Source organism: Macrosteles quadrilineatus, unplaced genomic scaffold (assembly GCF_028750875.1).
Source record: "Macrosteles quadrilineatus isolate MER2022 unplaced genomic scaffold, UCM_ALF_1.0 Scaffold_9__3_contigs__length_116548681, whole genome shotgun sequence".
Classification (NCBI taxonomy): Eukaryota; Metazoa; Arthropoda; class Insecta; order Hemiptera; family Cicadellidae; genus Macrosteles; species Macrosteles quadrilineatus.
Window position 1 is genome coordinate 82,752,807 of NW_026542602.1, and position 26,976 is coordinate 82,779,782.

General features: G+C 34.0%; 1 protein-coding gene across 1 annotated transcript in view; it reads right to left on the minus strand.

The window, feature by feature from the left end:
- Positions 1 to 381: 381 nt before the first annotated feature.
- LOC129002707 (E3 ubiquitin-protein ligase ZNRF2) overlaps positions 382 to 26,976 on the minus strand; it is a 30,095-nt gene continuing 3,500 nt past the window's right edge. The window contains exons 2-4 of the mRNA XM_054430713.1: positions 8,161 to 8,256; positions 6,581 to 6,686; positions 382 to 3,540 (exon numbers count right to left, since the gene is read on the minus strand). Coding sequence (XP_054286688.1) covers positions 3,483 to 3,540; positions 6,581 to 6,686; positions 8,161 to 8,256 — 260 coding nt within the window. The 3' untranslated portion in view covers positions 382 to 3,482. The remainder of the gene's footprint in view (positions 3,541 to 6,580; positions 6,687 to 8,160; positions 8,257 to 26,976) is intronic.

Consider the following 26,976-nt stretch of genomic DNA (forward strand, 5'->3'; position numbering starts at 1 on the left):
GATAACGGTTTTTCCGGTTAAACTGACGTCCCAAAAAACTTGTTAAAACGGACCATTTACTGTGATATTCGACTTAAATTATAGGAGAGCATTGTATTTTAGACAAGTGATCACTGGTCTCAAATCTTTCCCACAAGAACAGTCGTTTCAGTTCCTGCCGATCTAGTCCCGTTAAACCAATGTGCTGATAAAAACCATCCGGTTAAAGAGATGTCATTTCCGCCGAGTTTAATCTGGTTAAACCGATGTCCGGATAAGAGGGAGTCTACTGTAGTGTGTGAGGCTGAATTAATCTACGTCTGAAACAGTCTGCAAAACTACACAAATGATGCCACGTAGTATCCAAACTCTAGCAAGAAAGGAGCAAATAAAAACATGTCCAACACATCAGTTACGTTTATTCATTAATGTTGCTACAAACTAAGATAAAAACAATATTCATATGTACAGTGGCGCCGCTGATTGCTTATGACTAAATCACATCTCCGCCATGGCACCTTCGACATCTCGATATGTGCAGTCTGACTAACCGAACATAACTGGCAGAAGGCACATCTATCTCACAGCCGCACAGCTCATATTGTCATTTGAGATATCAAGTAATATTTTAGATAGATTTGGAAAATAAGAAAATGATTGGATAATGGATATTTGTGAGAAAGAGGCTATTGGGAAACTAAATGAAAATGTTTTAAGAAAAGCCAAAGGGGCTGTTACGGATTTTTGGCAGGACAGAATTTTGCTAGGTTGCCTAGTTAGAGTTAAAGCTAATATAGACACAATAACAGGTTACAAATATAACACTAATATTCGGATCACTTTATGAAGAATTTCTTAAGAGAGCAGATGGATTAAACCTAATCTCTGAAGAAGTCATATTAGAACTAAATACCAGTGTTATGTTTTGTCACATTTAATTGTGTACCTCACACTTTAGTTCTTCAGAAAAGCTAGCTGAAGTTTATCCCTGCTTAAAAGAATTTCTAACTAAAAATTTAAAAAAGCCATAGAATAGAGTGTATGAGTTTTGGTAATAAAGTACAGTGGCGCCTATAATAAACTATACAGAAACATTCACTATACTACAGGTAAAACATAGAGTTTTGTTCAAAAAATGCTGTTGCTTTCTTTTCGATAACTTTAGATGCTTTCAATAATTATTGCTTTCATTAATTCAATATAAAATCAATGTAAATCATATTTTCTTATAGAATTTTTTGTGTATCTTTTTTTAACTACAAAAGTTAAAAAAACAGTTTAATGTTTCGCACCTTGCTACACTTTCTCAAGGTTTCTGTAGAGATTTCTAGGATCGCTTAAATGTAGTTTCGTTTTATAATGATGTTTTTGTGATGTTAAAAAAGAATCAGTTCTTAGGTACCTGCAAAATCTTTCTTTGCGCTAGCCTAAAATGATAATCAAATAAATGTTGAATTGAACAAACAAAGAATCAGTTGCAACAACAATCTTGAATTGCTGAGCAGTAATTGAACCTCAAAATGACAATATCACACATCACATTTTATAAAATGCTTAGTAAGTTTATTTATAGAAAATCGGGAAACATCAATAGCTTGAATGCACGATAAACAAGAACCTTTTTTAAGATGTGCCTTCTCCCAAAATTAGCAAATAAATAATAAACTTAATCTACAAATATATCATAATAATATGCACTAGATTTGCACATGTGTCAAATAAGGTTATTCAATATGTTAATAATATTGTTAATCACATCACTATATACTTCAGTTGACTCTTAATTTTTAGTTAAAAATATAGTATAAAAAGTAAAACTATATTTTTTTCAAGTCGTAATAAAGATAATTTGGATGTTATACAATTTTGTAATAGTACACAAAATAGCTGCTTGAAGAAAGACCTAAGAATCAACCATAATAATCCAAAATGTTTTTTATAATGAATACAATAGGAAAAGTGATGTATAAACTAAACTTTTACAACCGTTACGAGATCAATACAATAATCATAAAACAAAAAATATTTATTTACCTAAAGATTATGGATTTCGATGATTATAATATGCTGTGGCTAATATTTTTATAAAGATAATTTTGATTGTAAAAATAACTTTTTTAAACGATTCATCATTAGGAATACATTACGTACAAGAAGAAAAATAAGGTTTAAGCAATAGTAACTTTTAACAGTAAACACAAAATAGTTACGCAACTTTACAATGATATCAGTTTTTTATCGATATCTATTTTTGCAGTTAAATATCAGAGCTGGCCTTATTTATGAATGTTGGAATCTTGTGGTCATTCTATACGGGCATTAGGCATTACAAAAATGCTAGCATTTCCTATCAAACTGTAAGACTCTGTGTGCCACAATCTATATAAAAAATAATATAGGAAACCCTAATGTTGTTCAGCTTGGAATACCCAGATGAAATGTCCTTTTATGTGAATTTATACCTAACTTTTACACCTGACCGTTTCGGTAGGTTCACGTACTGAATAAAAATGACTGAGTAATAAAATGTCTAAATGCCTCCCATCCAGCAGAAGGCATTATTCGAGTACCTGCCAAGAATATTGACAAGAAAATAGAAAAAATAAAGAATATTGACCACAAGATGTATAGAAAACACTGGAAAAAACAGGCCACCCTTCATCATCCCAAAATAACCTAAGATTATAATGCTTTTGTCTACAGAATTAATAGTTCTATTTGATAATTATATTTTGGCATTAAAGTACATCTTTGTTGAAACAATAAAACAATCTAAGTATATTTAGTATAGACATTATTCAAGTTAATAAGACACTCATGTGTTATGTTTATTTTCATGTTTGTGGTCTGAGAAAAATCATTTTATGCGAGAATATTTTCTAAAATATGTACGGTTAGGAAAAATTAATTTTAACTGTGATAAAAAATGCCCAAATGATTACTAATGCGGATGTATTTAGGATAAAATAAAGATAAAAAGGTACTGGACCACGTAATTGAAGCACCTACTTCATCCCTAGCGTCATCACATAAAACTGGACAGAAACAAAAATTTCTCGAACATATTGATTGAGTCTTTATAGGCCACACAGTTATATCGAAAAACTATCGTTTTGTATAAAAGGTATTTCGACATTGTGTAAAAATCTTGGTTACTTTATTCTTGGAAAATACGTAACAATGTACATAAATCAACATAGAAAATTTAACTCACTAGGATTTGTTTTTCACTGTCCATACCAAACTAACTCACCTCATTACACTTATTTACAATAACTTTGCGATGAAGCTGCCAAAAACAAACGATAACCGGCTCGACAGCATCACAATAACGTGCAAACACAACAAGTTTTATTTTTAAAACAACGGCTCAATGTCATCTGAACCTTGTGTGTACAATCGACCAAAGCTAAACCTAGGAGAGACATTATTGCAAAATATTCTTTGGTACAGCGCAACGAAACACAAACACTGTGTGTGAAGTGGTCATGTGTGGCGGCGTGTTAGTCCCCGGGGTGCTCAGGGCAGGAGCGGTTCACCTCGAACCATCTGTCGATGCAACTGAAACATAAAGAAACACTGTGATATCACAACCAACTAACATTGTGGGTTAGTCCCCAGGGTGCTCAGGACAGGAGCAGTTCCCCTCGAACCATCTGTCAATGCAACTGAAACACAAAAGAAACACTGTGACATCACAACCAACTAACATTGTGGGTTAGTCCCCAGGGTGCTCAGGACAGGAGCGGTTCACCTCGAACCATCTGTCGATGCAACTGAAACATAAAGAAACACTGTGATATCACAACCAACTAACATTGTGTGTTAGTCTCCAGGGTGCTCAGGACAGGAGCGGTTCACCTCAAACCATCTGTCGATGCAACTGAAACACAAAAGAAACACTGTGACATCACAACCAACTAACATTGTGGGTTAGTCCACAGGATGCTCAGGGCAGGAGTGGTTCATTTCGAACCGTCTGTCGATGCAACTGAAACAAACACAAAAGAAACACTGTGACATCACAACCAGCTAACATTGTGTGTTAGTCTCCAGGATGCTCAGGACAGGAGCAGTTCTCCTCAAACCGTCTGTCGATGCAACTGAAACACAAAAGAAACACTGTGACATCACAACCAGCTAACATTGTGTGTTAGTCTCCAGGATGCTCAGGACAGGAGCAGTTCCCCTCGAACCATCTGTCGATGGAACTGAAACACAAAAGAAACACTGTGACATCACAACCAACTAACATTGTGTGTTAGTCTCCAGGATGCTCAGGACAGGAGCAGTTCCCCTCGAACCATCTGTCGATGGAACTGAAACACTAAAGAAACACTGTGACATCACAACCAACTAACATTGTGTGTTAGTCTCCAGGATGCTCAGGACAGGAGCAGTTCTCCTCAAACCGTCTGTCGATGCAACTGAAACACAAAAGAAACACTGTGACATCACAACCAGCTAACATTGTGTGTTATTCTCCAGGATGCTCAGGACAGGAGCAGTTCCCCTCGAACCATCTGTCGATGGAACTGAAACACAAAAGAAACACTGTGACATCACAACCAACTAACATTGTGTGTTAGTCTTCAGGATGCTCAGGATAGGAGCAGTTCCCCTCGAACCATCTGTTGATGCAACTGAAACACAAAAGAAACACTGTGACATCACAACCAGCTAACATTGTGTGTTAGTCTCCAGGATGCTCAGGACAGGAGCAGTTCCCCTCGAACCATCTGTCGATGGAACTGAAACACTAAAGAAACACTGTGACATCACAACCAACTAACATTGTGTGTTAGTCTCCAGGATGCTCAGGACAGGAGCAGTTCCCCTCGAACCATCTGTCGATGGAACTGAAACACTAAAGAAACACTGTGACATCACAACCAACTAACATTGTGTGTTAGTCTCCAGGATGCTCAGGACAGGAGCAGTCCCCCTTGAACCATCTGTTGATGCAACTGAAACACAAAAGAAACACTGTGACATCACAACCAGCTAACATTGTGTGTTAGTCTCCAGGATGCTCAGGACAGGAGCAGTTCCCCTCGAACCATCTATCGATGCAACTGAAACATGAAAGAAACACTGTGACATCACAACCAACTAACATTGTGTGTTAGTCTCCAGGATGCTCAGGACAGGAGCAGTCCCCCTTGAACCATCTGTTGATGCAACTGAAACACAAAAGAAACACTGTGACATCACAACCAGCTAACATTGTGTGTTAGTCTCCGGGATGCTCAGGACAGGAGCAGTTCCCCTCGAACCATCTGTTGATGCAACTGAAACACAAAAGAAACACTGTGACATCACAACCAGCTAACATTGTGTGTTAGTCTCCGGGATGCTCAGGACAGGAGCAGTTCCCCTCGAACCATCTGTCGATGCAACTGAAACACAAAAGAAACACTGTGACATCACAACCAGCTTCATAAAGTTAAATAACGTTATGAGTGAAAAAAAGGAAACATATATAAATTTTAAAAGATATTGTAGGCCTCTGGATTAAAAATAATTTGTTCTGATATAACCAAAAACAAAATAAAGAGTGTTAATTAATTAAGTTTTGTGACTGATTATTTCTCCTGTATAGGAGCACCAGATCGGTTACGTGGCCCTGGCTGGGTGGAGGGGGTCTCAGGTAAGAAATCAAACCCTCTTCGGTTGCCTGAGAGACGTTAGAGTGAAAGCATCACGCTCAAAGTTAGAGATGTGTTTTGTGAATACGTTGAAACATCTTGAGAATGGAAATTAAGCATGAGGAGGAGCAGCCTTATTCCATCAAATTCAAGAACACCATGGAAACGCTTTAGTTGCTTGAACAGGCTTCAAGTGTTTCAAAGATGGTCACAAAGACGATGATCATGCTGGAAAGCCTGCAACGTTGCAGAGCCAAGAAAATCTGATAAAAACGAGGAAGTTTTAAAAAATGACCACCACTTACTGCATTAGACTCATCGCAGATGGAATGAATTAAACTACGGTTACGGTTTAGTGTTTCAGATGGTTTATGAAGATTTGATGATGAAGAAGGTCAGTGTCAAACTTGTACTGAAAGTGCTCATAGATTATCAGAAGCAGTGGCACGTGGCAGTGCACAGTCACACCCAGATTTTTGCCCAAAACAATGTAACAACGCTTCTGCAGCCACCTTACAGCTCGGACCTCGCCCCCAATGACTTCTTTTATTTTCTTGTTTGAAGAAAGACTTGAAAGCGCCGTGGCAGCACTTCAAACGGCTTCGACGAAGATTCTGAACATCATTCCAATAGGTGAGTTCCAGGAAATCATCTTCCAACAGTAGAAAACTCGATGGAAGTAGTGGGTTGACTAAGAAGGAAACTATTTTGAAGATTTTAAAATGTTTACTTTTTCTTTTACTGAGACCAGTCTTGAAACTTACTTAACACACCCTGTAGCTTTATTTTATTTCTTTTACAGTTACAGTAGTGATAACCAACAACCTAATGTGATATCAGAGTCACTAGTTCATGCCATTATCAAATAGACAAAACCCATCAATTGTTGGCCAAACTTGAAAATAGGTCTCCGCAATAGTCTAACCCCTAGACCAGTGCTAAGTGGTAGTTACCTCTTGTGGTAGATACAGAGACACGGTAGCCTGGCGATGGTGTCCCCTTGTGTCAACTCCTCCAGGCAGATCACACACTCGCCCTTGTCATCACTCAGCACATCCTCTGTAACAAACAGAAGTAGATAACCAAGGAATGAAAACTTGCCCATGAAGGGGAGAGGAAAGGTTAGGGCGAATCTCAATGATCCCTATTGCTCAATTATCAATCAATCAATCATTGAGATGGGGACGCAACCTAGGTGCGTATTTTAACCCAAATATGAGTGAAGGATGAGTGTAGAATGTTGTGAGATGATCTGTGTGGCTTTGTTACTGACTAAGATCAGCGGTTTCATTATATTTTCCTCTGGGCGGTATGGGGAAGGGAGTTGTAGGCTTTTGGAAACATAATGTGTCTGGAAACCTAATGCGGCTATGAGAAAACATTATTTACATTAAATGTTGATTATATCGATCTGTTATGTACAACTTGAGTATTTTAATAATCTTTGAGTAGAACATTCTAAAGTAATCAGAAATTATGACAACCATAATCATCTAACACAATCACATCTTGATTGAAACAACACCAAAAGAGAATAAACGGAATGCCGTTTATGAAAAACAATATTGGTCATCAACATCCATGTGTCTAAGATAACAAAAATTCTAGGTTTTCGGGTAGCTGGAAACCTTAGAGAGGGAATTGGTGAGTTTCTAACTGGTTCCTCAAACATTAAATCTCAGTTAAGTACAACTTCAAACTTCAAATAAAAATAAATTGAAATGCATACATTTCAGTTACCTATTTTAGTAGGCTATAGAACTGAATCATCACTACAACGATTTGCCACCTAAAATACTTGGGCATCCAATTTACATGTCTAACAGTACCGGAATATGTTGATATTTAGACTAATCAACATTGCGCTTTTACAAGCGATACCTAATATGTATAGTCTGTTAATTTTTTATTAGCGATAATCAGTCTACTACGAACTTCCAGGAATCATCTTTAATACTGTACATATAGAGTTTTAATAGCATTTATTTTGTGAAGGATTTTCCAATAAAGAATCCGGTTTCCTGGCCCAAGAGACCTATCTCATTAAGCAAATTTTCCATTTAAGGAGTAAGCTATTATCAACCCCAATAGGTGCAGATCTTATAGTAAAATCTGAACTCAGGCCGGATTTACTTTTTTGTTTTGATGCCCCTAAAGGCCGACAACACCATCGGTTCAAATTTAAATGTACATAATTATGAATGCAAATGGAACGTGTCAGTTAGCACGATAACTCAAGTAAAAACTGTCCGATTCTCTTAGTTTGCAGGTTTCCTGCAGCAGGAGTGGTTTTTATATTAGCTTAAGGCGTGCTCCAAATTATGTAATCATTGGTTCCGAATAACCAGGTCACGCCTATTTCAATAATATTCACAATTGTTGTATTTCACCTATTCACAATTGGCAAACCTCAATTGATGTTTGGTACAATTTTAACCTGCGTATCCAGGGCGGAAGCCTCACACTCTAATAACAAACCAGCTCTACTCAGTAATGTAATTTGAATTTGATGATGACAGAAGATGATACTCACCATTATATATCAGTCTAGGCTTGGTTAGGCACATTACAAGGTGACATTCTATGTCGTCTGGCAACACAAACTTGGAGCAGACCGGGCACTTGATTCCTGCAACCAAACAAACAATGGTCAATGGACCTACAAGACTTACAGTGTGGTAGGTAATAAAACAAAGTAAATGATTTAGGTACCAGGATGATGCAACTATTTGATTTCAAACTAGTTTATAACTTGGACTTCCATGGAATATTTAAAAGAACCGAACAGACGGAAATTTCTCTCTTACAGATTCTACTCATCCAATATCATCAATTGGTTTAGTTTATAAAAATCTAACATACACAAAACCACAAAAATTGTTGACCATTGGCCTTACACAAATAATTATAAAATCGAAACCTGATAAGAAGGTAATACCTGATAAAAATAAGTATCTATCAATTTATTTCAACCGAGACCTTTCCACAGATGCCCCATTACACTTTAACCTTACCTTTCCGCTGAGCCCATAACACTTATAAACTATTTAGAGTTGGCACATCACAACAAACAAACAAAACTAAATGAACCATTGTCGGTTCGGCTGAATGAACCTTGATCTATGTATTATGTTCAAACTGTTGCAGTGGATATAGAGGAAGAATACAATTGTGGGATATTGTTAATTGGTTTGTCGGCTTTGATTTTATGGACTCTAGGAGTAAAATAGACCATAGCCCAAATTTGCATACATTCTGTGATCAACGATTATACCTACCGTATATAACCCTCCGCAGTCTGACGACAGACACGTCGACAGGTTCTGGCTCGTCTGGCACACAAGTGCCAATGATGATCCCCATGGCTCCACTCATAGCACACTTACACTAGTACACTACACTACAGTCTTTAATAGCCATTTAAGTCCTATAATAATGTCATTTATCCCACGTTTCACTTCAGCTTTTAAGAAATACTGATACCGTTGCACTAAATTTTTTATAGGGTTGAGTCTTGTAAGTAGAATCTATAGCCTATATTAATAATTTTATTTGAACTGTGACCTGGGATTTACATAACAAGCAGTGTTTGATTTAAATATTTGATCTTTGTCCTGTTAATATTCCCCCCTTCACCATAGACTTTCTTATGTAACTAAACTGTTCAGTTCAATTGATTTACTTGAATCATAACAGTCCTGAACAAGTTCCTTTGTATGGAAAATATTTAGTAAATACAAACTAAAAATACAAATGGCAAATAGCTTTAAAATATGATACTTGAAAAAAATGTAAATACAGTCTATTAAATGCTAAATATATGATTAAAAATTAAAACATACATAAAAAAAAACTAATTGAATGGCTGATAGAATTTGTTTTCTTATTACATAGGCATACACATGTATTTCTTATATTCAATAATAAAAAGAAAGAATAAATTAATTTTCAGAAATAGTTAGCTAAGTATTTTTTAGAAGAAATTTCATTGTTTTGGAGTCAAATTAATAATACAGTACAGTCAGTAGGCCTAATTAAGTTGTACATTAAAACGAATTGTAATATTTTTTCAAAATCCATCATTACATTACCCATTAATGTTGTTCAAAGGTTTATTGCGGACATTTTCCATCACGAATGTAAAAAACAATACACAACGTTTCGGGATCTGGAATCTGATCCCGTTCTCATGTGAAAAAAACTTAAACTATTTTTGACTGCTACCCTCTGTAGTGTATTCCAACTTAGGTTGGGTTTTTGTGTATTGTTAGTTGTAATGTGTTAGTGTTAGTTAAGTTTTTTTTTCACCTGAGGACGGGATCAGATTCCAGATCCCGAAATGGTGTGTATTGTTTTTTACATTCGTGATGGAAAATGTCCGCAATAAACCTTTGAACAACATTAACTCACCATCACCAACAATGAACTTTAAACAAAGAATTATCCATTAATTTGAGACACTTTAAACCAAAAAAGCAATAATTTGGAAGTTTGGGCTCATTTAAAGTATCAAGTTATACAAAATGGTTCTTCAGGTAAAAAAAAAACTCATGCTTGTTGAACAATTTAAAATAAAAAAATTAATGTCGGAGACAACAAATACTAATTAATAGGAAAAACTAAATGAATGTGCTGGAAATAATTGCAATTCCAACAATTTTGTTATTCAAAACTAGAAACAGCCAAAAGTAGATTTTATAACGACTTGTCTGGTTTAAGGAAAAAATAAGTAGGCCTACTGCAAATCAGAGGGAAATAAGTCTTAAGGCCTTTTCACACCGGCGTACTGGACGTACTGTACGTTTGGTACGTTTTTTTTCAACAAATCGCTGTCCATGTTATCATATGGGCTCGTTCACACCGCGCGTACAGAACGTACTGTACGTACAGTACGTACGCGATGGTTTTGTGAGAATCGCTCGGAGAGCGATTTTTCTAAATCGTACGAGGCGTACGCGAGCTCGCGCATGCGCAGTGGTCACACCAAAACCACGTGCTCAGCCAGTGTTAGGTACCGTACTTGTCTGACTGCAAACGAACAAGTGTACGTTTTGGAAGTTTCTGTGCGGTGTGAAAAGACCGCGTACTGTACGAACTGGCCGTACCAAACGTACAGTACGTCCAGTACGCCGGTGTGAAAAGGCCTTTAAGGAGTGAGAGAGAAAGATGCAGTGAGGGTCAGTCTTTGTTCAGTGATCTGTGACGTAGACTGGCCAGCTGACATGGACAGCGATAACGTCAAGGTCAACCGGCCGCTGATAGTCTTGTTGTGGTCACTGTTAGTCTACTGTCTCTCTCTCACTCATACTGTCTACAAGGGAGATCTCGAATACGTTGAACATAGCTCTGTCAAGTCAACGTCAATTCGAAACTTAATCGGATTTAATTACTAAATAACAGATAAAACAATCAAATGATTTGACGGATGCCATTCATTCATAAATAATAGGTAAACACGTAAACAGTTAACTCTAGCGTTAAATAAAAGCCGGAGTAAAAATGTGTCTATATATTGAAACTTTCCCTTAACGATCCACGTAGAACAAAATATTAAATATTAAAGTTTTAGGTAAAACTAAACACTGTTGTAAAACTACCCCAGCTAGTTTGAAGGGTGTGGTGTGCGTGCATATTAATACTGTTTGACCTTCGGTGGAAATTCGAGACCGCCTCGTGGTTCTTATCGGAACAGTTAGTTTTTGTTATTATACATTTATGTTATTATAACTAGTAGCCAGCGTCACTTCGTGACTTCAAATTCGCGATATTTTAATTAATTTACAAATTTACTGCTCTGAGTTAAGATGAAAATTATCTATTGTCTTACGTATTAATTATTAACTTATATCACTGTCTTGTATTTTTTTTTTCAAGCGAACCCTGAACATTGCTTTCTAATTGGTTTTTCCAATAAAATAAATAAAAATCATATATAAAAAGTAAACACGTCTAAAATATAAAGCATCATAAAAACTACATACTTCATTCATTATTCCAAGTTTAAAAAGAGTGGAATTTACTGAATTGTCCATGGTTAAGGGCAATTGATAAGGGTGAAAACGATTATTTCTCATTATATCCCTATTATTTTTATTGAGTGCGCGATCTCTTCCAGGCATCTTAGAAAAAATACAAATAATAATTAAACATACCGTACTATGAAAACACAAAATCTAACGTCATTTTATTCTTTACATTTTAAACAAATATCAAATCACAAAATCCAAAGCAAGTTATTTTCTTTTCAGCACAAACTCTGAAATTTTAAAAGCCTATCGGACGAAGGGCTTTCACGGGATATCATCCAAACCAGCAAAAGGCACATAGAGAATAAGATCTTTTAATTGATACCCAATATGCCTATAAAAATAAATATTTAGGGGCCAATTTGCTGCCAGCACACAAAAACCCAACAAATTCTTTTAGTAATATAGATCATAATACGTTTTCGTAAAATGTTGGTTGGTACCATATGATACTTTTACGGAGGTTCTTTAAACATATTCAAATTTAACCAAATAGGCCTAAGGTAGCCACGGACATTTGACAGAGAAATGTGTATCCATTGCAAACCCAAACTTTTTCTAAATAAGGTTGACAATAATTATGGTAAAAGTGAACGAACGAAGTGAAAAATAACGAACAAATAATGAATGGGTATTGACATTTTAAATGCATATGAGCCTATCCGCACTTTAATTTGTCATCAAGTTCATAGAAGCTAAGCGATTGAGAGCGGTCCGTAAAAAGCCTTTCAATAATTGAACAAGAGAAAGTTATTGTTCAGACTCGTCTACGGGAGGCATCCACACGCATTTGATTAATCTTCAACATTGGAAGGTCGGTATATTATGATGCGACTTCTAACCTATAGTTACATACACATAAACTAAATGTTGTAACGTAATTTTCAAATCATACATAACTTAAAACATTTTTTAATTAGTTTGTCTGGATAAACGTTATCTACAATTCACTTAAACAGTCATTTTCTTAAAGATGCATAGAGATCCCAACATAAAACATATTGAAATTATACTAACGAGGGGTTTAAAAATTAATCCTATCTACAATCTCCGAAACTTAATTACAAAGCAAAAGTTGAGACAGAACTATGAATTTTTAAAGATTTATTAGGCTTAAAACATTTTAAAACATCTTTCAATAAGGTCCGTAGCAGGTATGATAATGTTATGAAGACCTAAGTTTCTGTGGATATTTTTATTTTACAAAGAACGACAGAAAAAATTATGTAAAATTTACTCTCGACATTTTTTTTTTGGAGTAACTGAAATGATAATTTTAAATCAACAAGCAATAAAAATCATTCAGTTTTCTCACCAATACCTCTCAAATCTTTCACGACCCATATCCAGTGGACAATAGCGTAACAAAAATTGAAAATAAGGAATAAAGAAAACGAACAAAGTTGTAATTTCCAAACATGCGAACTCCAGAGTTGCCTGGAAGGTTCTACAAAACACCTCGCGTCAGATTCAATTTTCACGTTGTTATTAGCAAAACAAGTTTGTTCAAGTGTCAACCAGCCGAGAGTCACTGCCCGGAATTGAACTTGTGACCTTCAGATCGGGTGGCATTGAACATGGATTTGCATAAAACTACTACAGTAAGCATAATAACACGGATTTAACAAGACCAGACTCCCTTGTCTATGATTATAATAATCTGGAGCTGCTTTAGAAAATAGGAGGGATTTGAATTAATTACAACGTTTGAAGTTTCAAGTCTTTGTCAGTGTTTTTGTCAAACGGGTGGATACGTTTAAGACTAAATTTAGAAACACGATTCTAATCACGACCATTTACCTAGAAGTAAATGAATATATTTTATTAATTAGACCAGTTTTGTGGTTGATCAAAATGACACGCTTTGATTACTTTATGGGAATGAATACCTACCAGTAATTAGTTTACCAAACGGTCTTTTTCCGTGAATTCACTACCACTATTTTTTTTATTGCAATTCAGTTTAATTCACTACAAGATTTTTTTATAATCAGTAAGTTTGGTTGGTTAGGTTAGTTTAGAATAATTTTATTGTATAATTGATTTTATACTTTCATAGACTAGGCTAACTGTTAAAAATATCGGATTGCAATAAAAACAGTAGTGGTTGTGAATTAACGGAAAAGAACCCACCAAACTGATGACAAATATGGCTTCAATGTTAATGAACATCTTTCCTGTAAGGTAAAGACAGCTATTGTTACTAGAGCCAATAAGCAAAGCAATAATTATTGACAATTATTGGGATTCCTTTGGATGTATTTTATCAATTAAAATAAACAATAAGGGTTGTAACTCCAGTATTTTAAAGCATTTGCTCATTAGAATGACGATCAAGGCATAAATATAATAAAACCATATAACTCGATCGCTGAATAAAAATGTCAGATAAAAGAACCTTTGTTTTGTTTTTAATAATACTTCCAACAAGTGATGTTTAAGCGCAAGCATTTGTTTCTAATTAAAAGGTAATGGGAAAAACTAAACTCTACTTTGAACAATGTTATTGAGTGAACTACTCTTAAAATTAGTTAACAAATAGATTTCAGCAATAACCTAGTATTTACCCAGTATATCTATATTGTATTTACTGTTGAAGTAGCTTATTTATTGTTGTTTCTGCTTATGGCATAGACAATTCTATTCTCTAGACTTCGGTTTAACTATTGATGTAGATTAATTGACATGGTACTTTTATCATGTTTGGCGTTCCCAATGTTGTTCATTATAGACTGACTGTGATGTATTTTTGCACTGACGATGCCTATTGTAACGTTCTGTTATTTAATGGCCAATAAATATTCTCGATTCTTGTTGATGTTTGTTTTCTCTATTTGCATGCAACTTTTAACCAATACCAAAAAAAACCAATACATACTTAAAAATAAAACACTTAGAAACTACTTAATACTTAATACTTAGAAATAGCACTTAAGTTATTGAAGAATCTATTGTACACTTGTAGCACATAAAAATATTTAGATTGCAGTAGTTAGAGTTAGAACCATTTAATAAACTTGTAAAATGGTGAATGTTGTGGAAATTGTGTAAATAGAGTGAAACCTGATGAATACGTATTAAGAGAAGCATTTATGAATATTATGCAAATTATTAAGGTATAAATAGTTTTCTAACAATTAATTACACAATCCGTTTTCAAAAAGAAGAAACTATACTTCCGTGAACAAGAGAATCATCTAGAAACATTCATTTCTGGATTCCTGGCATAAAACTCAACTGGTATTTAAGAATTTCCAAAAAAAGGGGTTTTACCAATAAGCACTAGAAATAAGGGATTGAAATAAAAAAAAATCATCCTATGATCAGACCCAATTGAACAACAAAATTTGCATAGACAAAAACTCCTCAAAAACCCTTTACGAATGGGCACAAGAAGTAAGGGAGGTGCATTAAGTACGTCCACCATGTGCTCAGGCCTCCTGCCAAATAGCAAAAATAAATTTTAAATATAAATTAGACAAAAACTCAAGTCATCAAAAATTCCCAAAAAACATTTCTTTACTAACAAACACTAAAAGTAATAACTATGGTAGTAAAACCATTACAGCACAAAACAGTCAATTACAAGTTCGCCCTGTAATTATTTTCCACCTAATGTCAAAACGAAATTCACCCCACGACACTCGAACTTATCCGTGGACCGTGCAGCACATTCACATAGACCAGGCAGCAGCCCGGCTCCCGACCAGGCAGTGCCGGGCGCTGGCATTGATTGGTCCTCCCCCCACCCCTCGCTAGTGCTAGTAGGTGGCCGGGGGAGGGGGGAGGTCTCCCATCATCATCTGTTGACGCCTAGCTACACTCCACTCCACGTTAATTGCATGTCTTTGTTTTTAATTGTTTTTATACGACATTCAAACGCTCTCTGACCTTTCTACAGCCGACGGCCAGCTTTAAATAACTACTGACTCCAAAGCGAACATTATTTCTGAGATTAATGGTAACTTAAAATTAAAACCACTTGATGATCAAACTTTGCCAATTGTCACTAGGGGTCAGGGGTGGGTTTAGGTTGTATGTTTCGGGTTTGGAAAAAAAGTGCAGAGGGTTTTAACGAGTTTCATAACTTCAACAGCTTAAGTTCATACAAACAGTTTTTGTTTGTTTTGTCATTCTATGGCTTACCATGAATTATTTCATGGTATTTATTCATAATTATTTATTTATATATAAAAATAGCTGAACTCAACTAACCATATAGGTTTAACCATTGAAAAATATTCTACATTATTGAAATAATCAACCATAGTACCTTTTTTAAATATTTTAATATACTTATTTACATTTCGGCTCTTAGGCCATGGTCACAGTCAAAATATTATTGAATTCTAAATTAACAAGCACTTAAATGCCAAAAATGTATTTTTTAATATCAGGTGAAACTGACCTAAAACTAATTTTTAGAGCACAATAATCTCCACCCCTTATCACAGTCCAGTTGTTTGCAAACTCATACAAATAGAGACATCGAAAAATTGTGCTTTTATCTTCTTTGATTTATAATCAGTTATTATCATTAGGGGTTTATAACTTGGGCTATATCACAGGGGGTTATGATCAAGTTATTATTTAAATTTTACCTTAGCACATTTTTATATAAATGTAGCATGACTAGGTAATTATTTTAATGTAAGTAAATCCATTTTAAGCAAATATCTCATATAGAGAATAAGCTATTACCATAGGTCTCATAGTAAGGCCTGGACCCGGGACCAAATTTCTTTTTGTTTTGAGGTCCCCAGAAGATAAAAACAACCTTGGTTAAAATTCATCCAAAAGTTATGATAAAAACGTAGATTAGGAACCTACATTGAGTTGGCAAACCGGCATAATCAGACTATGGGAACAGGGTTTTATGGGGTATAAATTATTGGGGTTTCCCATTTTTTACTTTAAAAACTTAAAATTCTTTCTAAACCATTTTGTAGAGCTAAAAAAAGAAATAATTTAGTACATTTAAGCATTTTTGTATGCCTAATGGTTAGAGAATATTTATTAAAAATTATGTAACTTTAAAATACCTATGTTATTTATTCTTATGGAAAATAAGTGAGGAGTTTGTTTGTATGGATATATTTTTATCAATTTTGCAGTATTGTTTAATTCATACTAAGCTATCAACATTTCATAACCTTCTCTGTAGAAATAAATCTGACAATTTTAATGGGATATTTTGGTGGAAATCTAGCCCATTTGTTTGTGAAAATAGTAAATGGAAATTTGCTTGGTCTTCAGTTTTCCTGTAACAATGGTATTTTTAATAACCTACTTGTTCAGTTAACAATAGTTTTGAAGATGTTAACAATTTTATCTGGATTTTTGAATTGGACAATGAAAAATATGGACGATGAACTGATTTTAAATATTTTATTTGCCAACTGAATACACAAAAACGTGAATATTAACTATACACTGTATATACATAAACTATTTTTGTGTTTTTTTTTTTTCTATTTGGCAGGCAGATAATGTGATTATAGATTAGACATTGGCATTAATCATATAATTTGAATTAGTTTGTCAACTGGACTGTATAAAATGTGAATGTTCAATCAATTATCAATTATCAAAATACTGAACCATTAGTAAATAATTATTATTTACTTTTTAAATTTCAATATACAGTACATAACTGAATTACAATAAATTTCCATTAGCACTATATGTTTCTGGTTTTACTACACTTCCTCAGACCTACAGTTGTTATTTCACCCTAAAGGTAAAGGTATAATCTACAGGGTGTGACTCAACCGAGATGAAACTTTGTTATTTCATGCAAACACTCAATTTACCGTTCATTATAACTCCGTCGGTTTTGTTCTTCAGTCATGCTAGTGGTACGGCGAGCCTTGACATTTCATTGCATTGACTTTGCCTGCATGCAAACTCGGCTTTTTTATATGAAATACTTATCATTGGAACGAATCGTTATTCATATGTAAACCTACCTAGATTTTAGTAATGTGAGTTCTAATTAAGGCCTTTGTGTAAAATAATTAGCCATTAAAACAAAATTATAAATGTTAATTTTAATCATATGTGCTTTCTAAGTAGAAAATTTTCTTACTGACAAAGAGATTTTCATTTAAAGTTTGTGTGTGGCATACCCTAATAGTTTTGGAGAATAAAAAATAATTATTTTTAAATTATGATATTCTGGAGATAAAGATTAAACGTGTGTACTAAAATCAGTAAGCATGGCAATGTAAAAAATTTTAAAACATGCAAGAGAGATGAGATTGAGAACTTGAGTTTTTTTAAATCGTTTTTCTCTTCTCAGCAACAGAGAGTTGACTGAACCTGTCCATGTGAAAAAGCCAACTTTTATTGCCTGTTTGATGTTAGTCAATCACACTAAAATGTCACAAGTATTTTCCAACCATGTTATTTGTGAGAATCTTCAACAGTTCAGAACAACACATTTCTATATCATCATAGCCAAGCAAAGGCAGTAAAAATACTTGTACCTAGCGGACACTTATACAGTAGATGAGAATAGCTCAAGGATTGCCTGAATAATTTATTTTACTGAATACAATAACAACTGATACATACGATTTTTGTTCTTGGATTTATTCTTGGTGTCACCACCAATATAAGGGGGGTCCAACAAACTTGATTGTACAGTATATTCAATGTATTAGTTTTCACCAATTTTTCTGAGGTGGTGATGATATACAGGGTGTCCCACGAAGAGGTTTAAATGTTTGATTTTAGATTTCTTGCCCATTCATTGACCGAAAATGTGGAAACTTTACGCAATTCATAAAGTGGGTTTAGAAATATCATTGGAAAATTTCTGCTCCCTAACCCTTCTACAAACAAAATGAGACATATTGAACACTTATTATTTAACTAATTGTAACTTATTAAATTAATTAATTTATTTATTTATTGTTATTTACTAACTGGTGGTGGATCAAAGTTTGAATAATTTTGCACTTTACTTTTAGGGTTTTCAATAGGCTATGTTCTAGTTTCCTGATGAAAAATCATTATTTCCCTAAAATGTGACACTAAAAATATTTTACAAAACCAAAAACAAAATTTGTTCAATGTTTTTAAATCATTATTTTTCAAAAACTACTTTATAGATTGTTTAAAGTTTTAAAATGTTTGGTGCATAAAAAATGGGCAAGTAATATGAATTCAAACGTTTAAACCTCTTCTTGGGACTCCCTGTATATACCTTTAGCAAACACATTTATGCATTCTGACATATTTTTTGCAAAATAATGTCATTAGTAAAACAAATTTGAAAAAATGATACCTATGGAAAAGTTGCTTAGGTATGATATTTACTAACAAACTGTATACATTTTACAGATGAGAAAAAACTATGACGTGACCTAAAGTAGAGCACAGCACAGATTAATGTGTATAAATGTTGATTCTGACATTTATAATCCATATACTCAGCTTGTACTGCTATTTCAATACAACGTTTGCTCCTGCAAATAAACCGTTTCTACTGCAATCAGCTGTTGCAGAGTGTTGTATGATTAATGCATTTGCAATAATAATCTAACATGAAAATAAATAAGAATATATGAAGGTTATACCAACCAAACGGTTATCTCATTTTAAGCTAATTTCCTCATGGGGAAGAAGATGTGATTGCAGACACAATTACTCTTATAAAAGTGGTTTTATTTTTTATGAAATTCAGACTAAGCAAATAAATTTTACATCTGCTTGAAAGCGTTTGAAACTGAGCTTGTTCCGACTGTAGGGTATTGCACCCAAAAATCAGATTTAACTTGCTTCCCCAATAACTTTTAACTATTGAAGTGTTTAACAATCAAATCAGGTAAGTAGAAAAAATTTAAAAGACGCAAGTTTTTATTCTATACCTATTAACTAAGCATATTTAATCAAAGTACTAAACATAATCATGGTAAAATTTCTAATTTTTATCAGTTTTAAGGTTCTTTAAGTCTGATGAGAAGAAACCCTGATTTGGTCCATGTATGAGCAAATCTAATAAACACAGAGCCAGTGTAGGGGAGACCGGGGCACCTTGGGCCAGTTTTATATATTTGCTATTATAATTTATTAATGACTTTACTAAATGCGAAACTAATATTTTTATAGTAAAGTACCATATTTCATTGATCTTAACAATTTTTTTCTGATTTTTTCTATGAAAAATAAGATTTGTAGTAATTTTTTTTTAACTATTTACATAATGGCCCACTCTACCCCACAATGGGGTAGGGTGGGCCATGAATAAATATTATGCCTTAATGTTGAGAAAAAACATTATTATTAAAAATACAAAGTTGAAAACCTATGAACATAATTTAACAAACATTAACAACCCTTTAGATTGAAAATCTTTTAAAATTAGAAGTCCTTTGATATAAAAAAATCTTTAAAAATAAAAAGACGATTGTTTTAAAATTTCAGGACAAACAATTTCCGTAACATTGAAGGGCAACAGAAAAGCTCAATTGAGTTAAGGTCCTTTCTGTGCCTCCATGTGGTATTGGTTTTGGAAGTTTCCGTTCTATGTCCTGTTCAAGAGCTAGGCCCAATGTGCCCCGCCAAAGATGGCCCACTGTGCCCCTAATGTTGGTTTTTAGGTTAGATTTAATTACCACCAAACTAAGATGAATACACAAAAGAAAGAAAGTGGAGTGGCTTGGTAAGGTATAAAACTCAATATATATGTTAATTTTCATTTTTAATATATACAATAACTTGCCAAAATAAGATATCTTAAACACTACCTGTTTCAGCAATCAGACTACCAAAAACAAACATGTGCTTTTAACTTCCCTCCAAATAGTTGTAGACTCTAGATTTTTCTCCTCAGTGTGACCAACATAGAGACCTTTCAAAAGAAAATTTACCTGGTTTATTGGAAGTAGTTCAGTATAATATATTAACTATGGCCCACTGTGCCCCAGTTTCCCCTAATTCATCCCAGGCCTTTGTTCCCAGGTATTTTGAATTTAGTCAAATAAAACTTGATAAAATTACATACAAATTTACTTAGTTTGTAGGTTTGCTGTGATAAAAGTTTCCTCTATTTAAATTCTGCAAAATAAATTGACCCTTCTTATTTGTAAATTAGCTCATTTCTTTTAAAATTATAATATTACAATCATTATCAAGAGATTCTTTATTTTAATCTTTAACAAAAAATTTTTTATGGAGAAAAAAATCAAGCCTATATCATGAATGTCATATGCATTGATATCAAAATAACTATAAAAATTAGTCAGTTTTGATTGGTGTAGAGGTGTAAAAGAGCTGAAACAGTTCTGGTGAGTTTGTAAACCAGGAATATTGCTTACAATATAATCTTAAGAAAAGATTTGTGGGGGTTTTAACCTAATGATCAATATCAGCAATCTTGCACACTTTCTCTCTCCCTTTGGTTTGTCAAGCAGTGGGAGTAACTGTGGTATTTTATGGGGAGAACCTTTGAACTGTAATTTTTACAGCAATGGTGTTGAATCAATTTTATTTAGGGTTAAAAAATTACTATAAAATACAAAATTTTAATCAAAATCTTGGAGCTGTTTTGTAAACAAATTTTATGGGTTTTTATAGGACAATCGCCATTACAAATCAAAGTTAAAAATGTATGACTAGTACACAAATACCGAATTTAATAGAAATTGGACCACAGGTGTAGTCTGTAGCACTACACACATCCACACGCACACAGACATCACTTAAAAACCACTTTTTGGGTTTCAGGGAGACCCGAAACGGGTATTTTTCCACCCAAAATTCAAACCCTAAATTTTTTACGGAAACAATACTTTCTATAGGTACAATACTTTCTTTCATTCCAAGTACCTGTAGGGGCAGAAAGTAAAAATAAATCACTAGTTGAAGTAAAATGTTTAATGTTTATGACAGCCAATTTTTAGTGTTCAAGAGTGGAAAACAAATCAGTAAATCGAATCTTGGTTGTAAGTTAATTATTCCTCACAAACAACAAAAATCCTATTAAAAAAAACCTAACAAAGACATAGAAAGAGCATGTTTCACCACAGTTAATGGGCACTGTGGTGGACACAAAACATTAATCTAATCACTGCTGAACGTCAAGCCAAGTGGAGTGAAAACCAGATTGAAACAGCATTGATCGCTTTCATGTCATTTGCAATAATTCCGTTTGTTCACAGACCACATATTATAATATAATCCACTATATTTACACAATTCTGTTGAAAAAAGGCTTTTAAGATATCATTAAAATAAATTTCTTATAATGCAAGTTATTGTATAGGAAGAAGATGCAATTTTATCGTGTAAGAACTGTAATGTGACAGTGTAAAATGTGTCATTCTAGATTTGCTCATAATCCTCACAAAAAAAAAAAAAAACCAGTTATCTTACTCTTAAGTGATCAAATAATCATTTTTGTATCTTATATTGGCCTAAATTTGTTCTCTTTTAAGTTTTGAATATTGAAATCAAGCAAGGAATTGTTAACTTAATTGGCATATGCAACGTTTAAACAAATTTAGGAATAGTTAATAGATGACTTCTTGCCCAATTTTTAATTATTTTAACTTTTTGATCACAATAAACATTAACGATAAAAACTAAAAGTATTGAAATATAAACAATGTATTTCATATCAGAAGCCAGAACATGAGCAATTTTTACAACTTCAGATAGTTGATCTATGCCAACATTACGATAAATTTTACCTAATTTAGATAGTGAATAATGTTCAAAGTAATTCATGTTAATCAACTGCGCAGTTCATAGGGACTGGATAAATCAATTTGTTCAGAATAGTTCTTTGTAAAAATACTCCCATACAACAACCCTGCAGAATGAGCAAATTTGTAACTTGTTAGTTGTTTTAAATTACAAAACTTGAAGAGGGTAACTGTACTGAACTTACAAACAAGCAATCTCCCGGAGCAACAAAATTAAACCATATTGAAATTCATGGTGTGGTCAAATAAAATATTATGGGGCAATTTGCATATAGGATAAAACAATTAGTTGTGACGACAAATTTTTATAGTTTAACATTTGTAATGCCCCCTGTCAGGATAATAGCCGACCTTCTGATTAAGTCAATTTAATGACATTTATTAGTCTCCAGTTTAGCTGGGTCACAAGAGAGCCATATGACATCTACAATTTAAAGAACACCACTGACTCTTATTTTACCCCAAAAAGTCTACTTAAGAAACCGAGTTCAAGAGTGATTTTATTGATCATATACAGTGTAGTGATTTGTTTTGATACATTATAGTTACCGAAGGTAATAAGAGGGTACTCTTGACTGTGCAGAGTTCTAACACTGTGATCATAAACATCTGATGGTCGCTGGCAGTTTTTGCCACAGCGCTACGGGCAAATCAAAACAGAAAAGTATTTTCATCACTCCTTAACGAAAGTAACTATTTTCGATAACACCTGATATCAATGAAAGTAGTCGTTTCCCAAGCTTTAATTTAGGGCGAGGGAAAATTGATCAGCTGATTTTCCCTCGCTCTAAATTTACTTTCCCTCGCTCTCAATTAGTTCTCCATTTATTCACTACGCGCGCCAGTGTTTTGTTACGGTTTAATTTAATGATTTTAATCAGCTGTATGTATTTTTAAAAGTTGTGTTATTCTTTTATTTTGATGTTTAAACCAAATTTATTGAGAAATATACGTAGGTTTCTATTTAGAAGATTTTATTTTATTTTGATGTTCAATCAAATTAATTGAGAAATCAAATTGTTTTAATATACTGAGGTCTGCTATTCTGTGTTTGTGTATTTTTGCGTCGTGATGAAAAGTATCGTTCATAACTCGTACCGAAAGTTATTATCCGGCACTTGCTCCATTATTCCCGTCCTCGGCTTCGCCTCGTACGTGAAAATAGCTCTCACATACTCGGCTTCGCCTCGCACGTGAAATTGGTGTTCCCTGTGTTCGGCTTCGCCTCACACAAAAACTTGGGCGCGCGACGGAAAATGCCACTTTCGGTCCTAGTAATGAAATATACTATTTCAAGGGTTCAGTGTTCCCTCCCTTCCCCCCAAACATACCTATATTATCAAATTATAAATTGAAAAATTCAGATTAGTTTTTTTAATTAGGCCTACAGGTAACCTTATAACCTGCCATAAAATGTATTAATAAATTAGTACGCTTTCAAACACAACTGTATTTGAATTCATCACACAGTGGATGTTGTATGGTTAAACACAACCTCTGGTTTAGTCTAGTTTCCAAGTCATGAGATACCAACAAGTTCAATTACATAACTAACCACAAGCCACAACCGGATCAAGCCTGAGAATTACTATCACTTCCAACATTGCACCGATCTTATGTCTCTAGGCCCTACACATCCTTACAAAACACGCCTTTTTAATTTTAGATTGTATATATTCAAATTCTAATTACATCTTTAAAAAAATACAAAGTTGTAAAGTAAAAAGTTAACTTTAATTTGAAAGCACATCTCTTTATGAGTTTGGTTTAGAAACATTATTATTCACCATCGTTATACAATGAAAATGCAATTGAACTCAATTAAATTTCAAACTTATTTATTTGTGTTTATAATAATTGTTTACTGCATACATAAATGACAACCTTTTAACTGCATTTAAGTAATCCTCAGCCGTACTCATGACACTAGTAAATATCATCTATGAAAGATTTTTTTTTTATCATCAGGAGAGCTGTGAGTAGGTGTGGTTATACAATAGTAACAATTTTTCTTTGAATGAAGTGTTGCATACAAATGCGCATTAAACAAAAGTGCATTGTAAATTACTTGGTGACTTTAAAATGTATCAAAATATCTTAGTACACGAAGGTAATAGCCAGAATGTAACACTTTATAAAACAAATTATCATCTAAATAAAATAATTGGGTGATTAATAATTAGTTAGTTGTCACATGGCACATAAAGTGGGAGTCGTTTATAACGGAACGAAAAAAAACCTGCATTGTCTGCTAAAACGGAGCATCAAAATGATTGATTGCTGCACTCGTTCAACTCCCTTGACTATTCATCAATTTAAGCTTTTGATTGTGTCAAAAACTAAAATATAATGTACCCTACACAAATATATTACATAGAAATAGAATTTATTAATCACTAGTTGCTTGATCTCTGTTCATTTAATTTAACCAAATGTTCTCAAAGCTTATTTACCACACACAAATAATAAGAAAGGTGTTTTATGATCACTTTAAATTGTGAAATTCTTTGATTTTGAATCTGTGCCATTAGTAATTTTTCTAAAAGATTCCAACTTAGCTAAACAAAAGTTACTCAAAGGATTTAAAACCAATGTAAGGTAGGTTACATAGAGACCTAGGTAGGTTACCTAGAGATGATTGTAAATCTTTTTCTAATAGGTAATAACTACTTTTCCCTATAGGGAAATTCGCTAAAAGTGTGCAAGCTTTTTACTACCTTATAATTTCTTAATACTGTAATCCTTTGAATCCAAGGGATGGTCGTAAAATTAAAATAGAAGTACTAAACAGCACATACTAAACTGTTATTATGTTTAGTAATCCAAAACATGCCTTACTCGGAACATTTATAAAATTTAAAAAAAATTGCATTTCAAACAAGGGAAGGGTACACGATGAGGAAGTCAGGGAGCCGCGCTGGCCTCTTGTTCACAGATTAGATAAGTTGCCTATATGAGGTCTTTGTTGTTTACCAACAGCTAAACTGTTGCATAACAGTTTACACCTAGCATGGTGAGAGGAAGAGTTGCATTACAACACAACCAAGACACTAAAATAACATGACCAACAATAATTGATTGAAAATCAAGTACACAGTGTGTTCATGCCAGTCTATTTATATTAGAAAAATATCAGCTTTTATTCCATATTAAATAGAATAATAGCTTTCCTTACATTTATATTTGTGAGAAAATATTATAGGGAATAAGCAATTACCGTGGGTCTCGTTGTAAGACCTAGACACAGGATTTTTCATTTGTATGTCCTCGAAGGCCAAAAACACCATCCGTTCATCAAATTCATTATGCTGAAAATCCTGTTTCGGACAAAGTCCATGTAGACCGAGTGAAACACTAAAGTTGAGGAGTGGGCATTTTATCTGGAAATTGGCCGAAGCGAAATGGCCAGAACGTATTGCGGATAAACTAATATTTATTCAAACACCAAAGTCACAAATCTTCAGAGATTGAGCAAAACAAAACAGGGCTACCCACAATGCAGTGTGGTTGAAAGTGATTGCCTACATTGGGCTGGGTTTATATAGCTTACTCAAACGCTGAAATATTGTTCTTATAGACCAAGCGTACAGATTCAGTTCAGACATGTCACCACCACCATCTACACTGTTGGCGATCATCAGGCCTGAAATTATGTGTGTATTGCTGCCTTCCAAACGCCTTCCCCAACCAGTTTAAGGACTCCGTACCAGATCATATTGTGTTAAGTGTGTAATAGTCCAAAAGGCCATGTCTACCAACTTAAGTATTTACAGGACATTGTAGACCATTCTAATCTGTTAGGTAGTCAAGTGTAGTGCTATAGAAATGTAAGCTTCATTCATTTCTATCAGTCTAAACCATGTTTAAACCTAGTGACTACCGGTATATCAGAGAAACTTCAATAGGCTATATCGAATCTGATAAGTAGTGACAACAACTTTATTAGGCCTAATATTTTTCCAGGTATTCAGAAATATCAAGAAATATTAGGGTTTGTAGTATTAAGGTCCATTTTTAAATACTGTAGGTATTAAATTTAAACATGTCTTTCACAGGACAAGTCATAGGCATCTTCATTCAGAGGACAAGCTATAGGAATACGTAGGTATTGGTAGGAATTAATGCAGCAGACAATTAATTATTGATTTGTCTATAACGGAGGGCTCACTTTCTTTGACTGGCCTTTAACTTTCTTAATGGCGTTGGTTAGTTTTTATATTTTTCTCCATTATCGAATTTCCCAGGTACTGTAGGGAAAGCTTTAAACCATCAGAGGTATAGTAAGTATAACAACTAGTCCGATTTACTTTTTAGTTTCAAGTTCCCCTGAGGCCTAAAAACACTATCCATAGCCTACAAATTCATATACCGTAAGCTTAGGACTTAATGAGGCAAAGTTTGGGAGCTTGAGCCCAGCTAGTACGTTCCCAGTGTTAGGCGCGGGCACGCCTAACTTTAGTAGGCAGATCAAAAACCGGGTTTGGGAGCTCGCGCCTACGTAGAAATGGTCGTTGAGCTAGTGTAATCAGGCATAAGTCGCATCGGGGCTAGAGGAATCGCGGGGAATTTAGGTTTTGGGGTTGGCAATGGCAAATGACAACTTTTTCCACT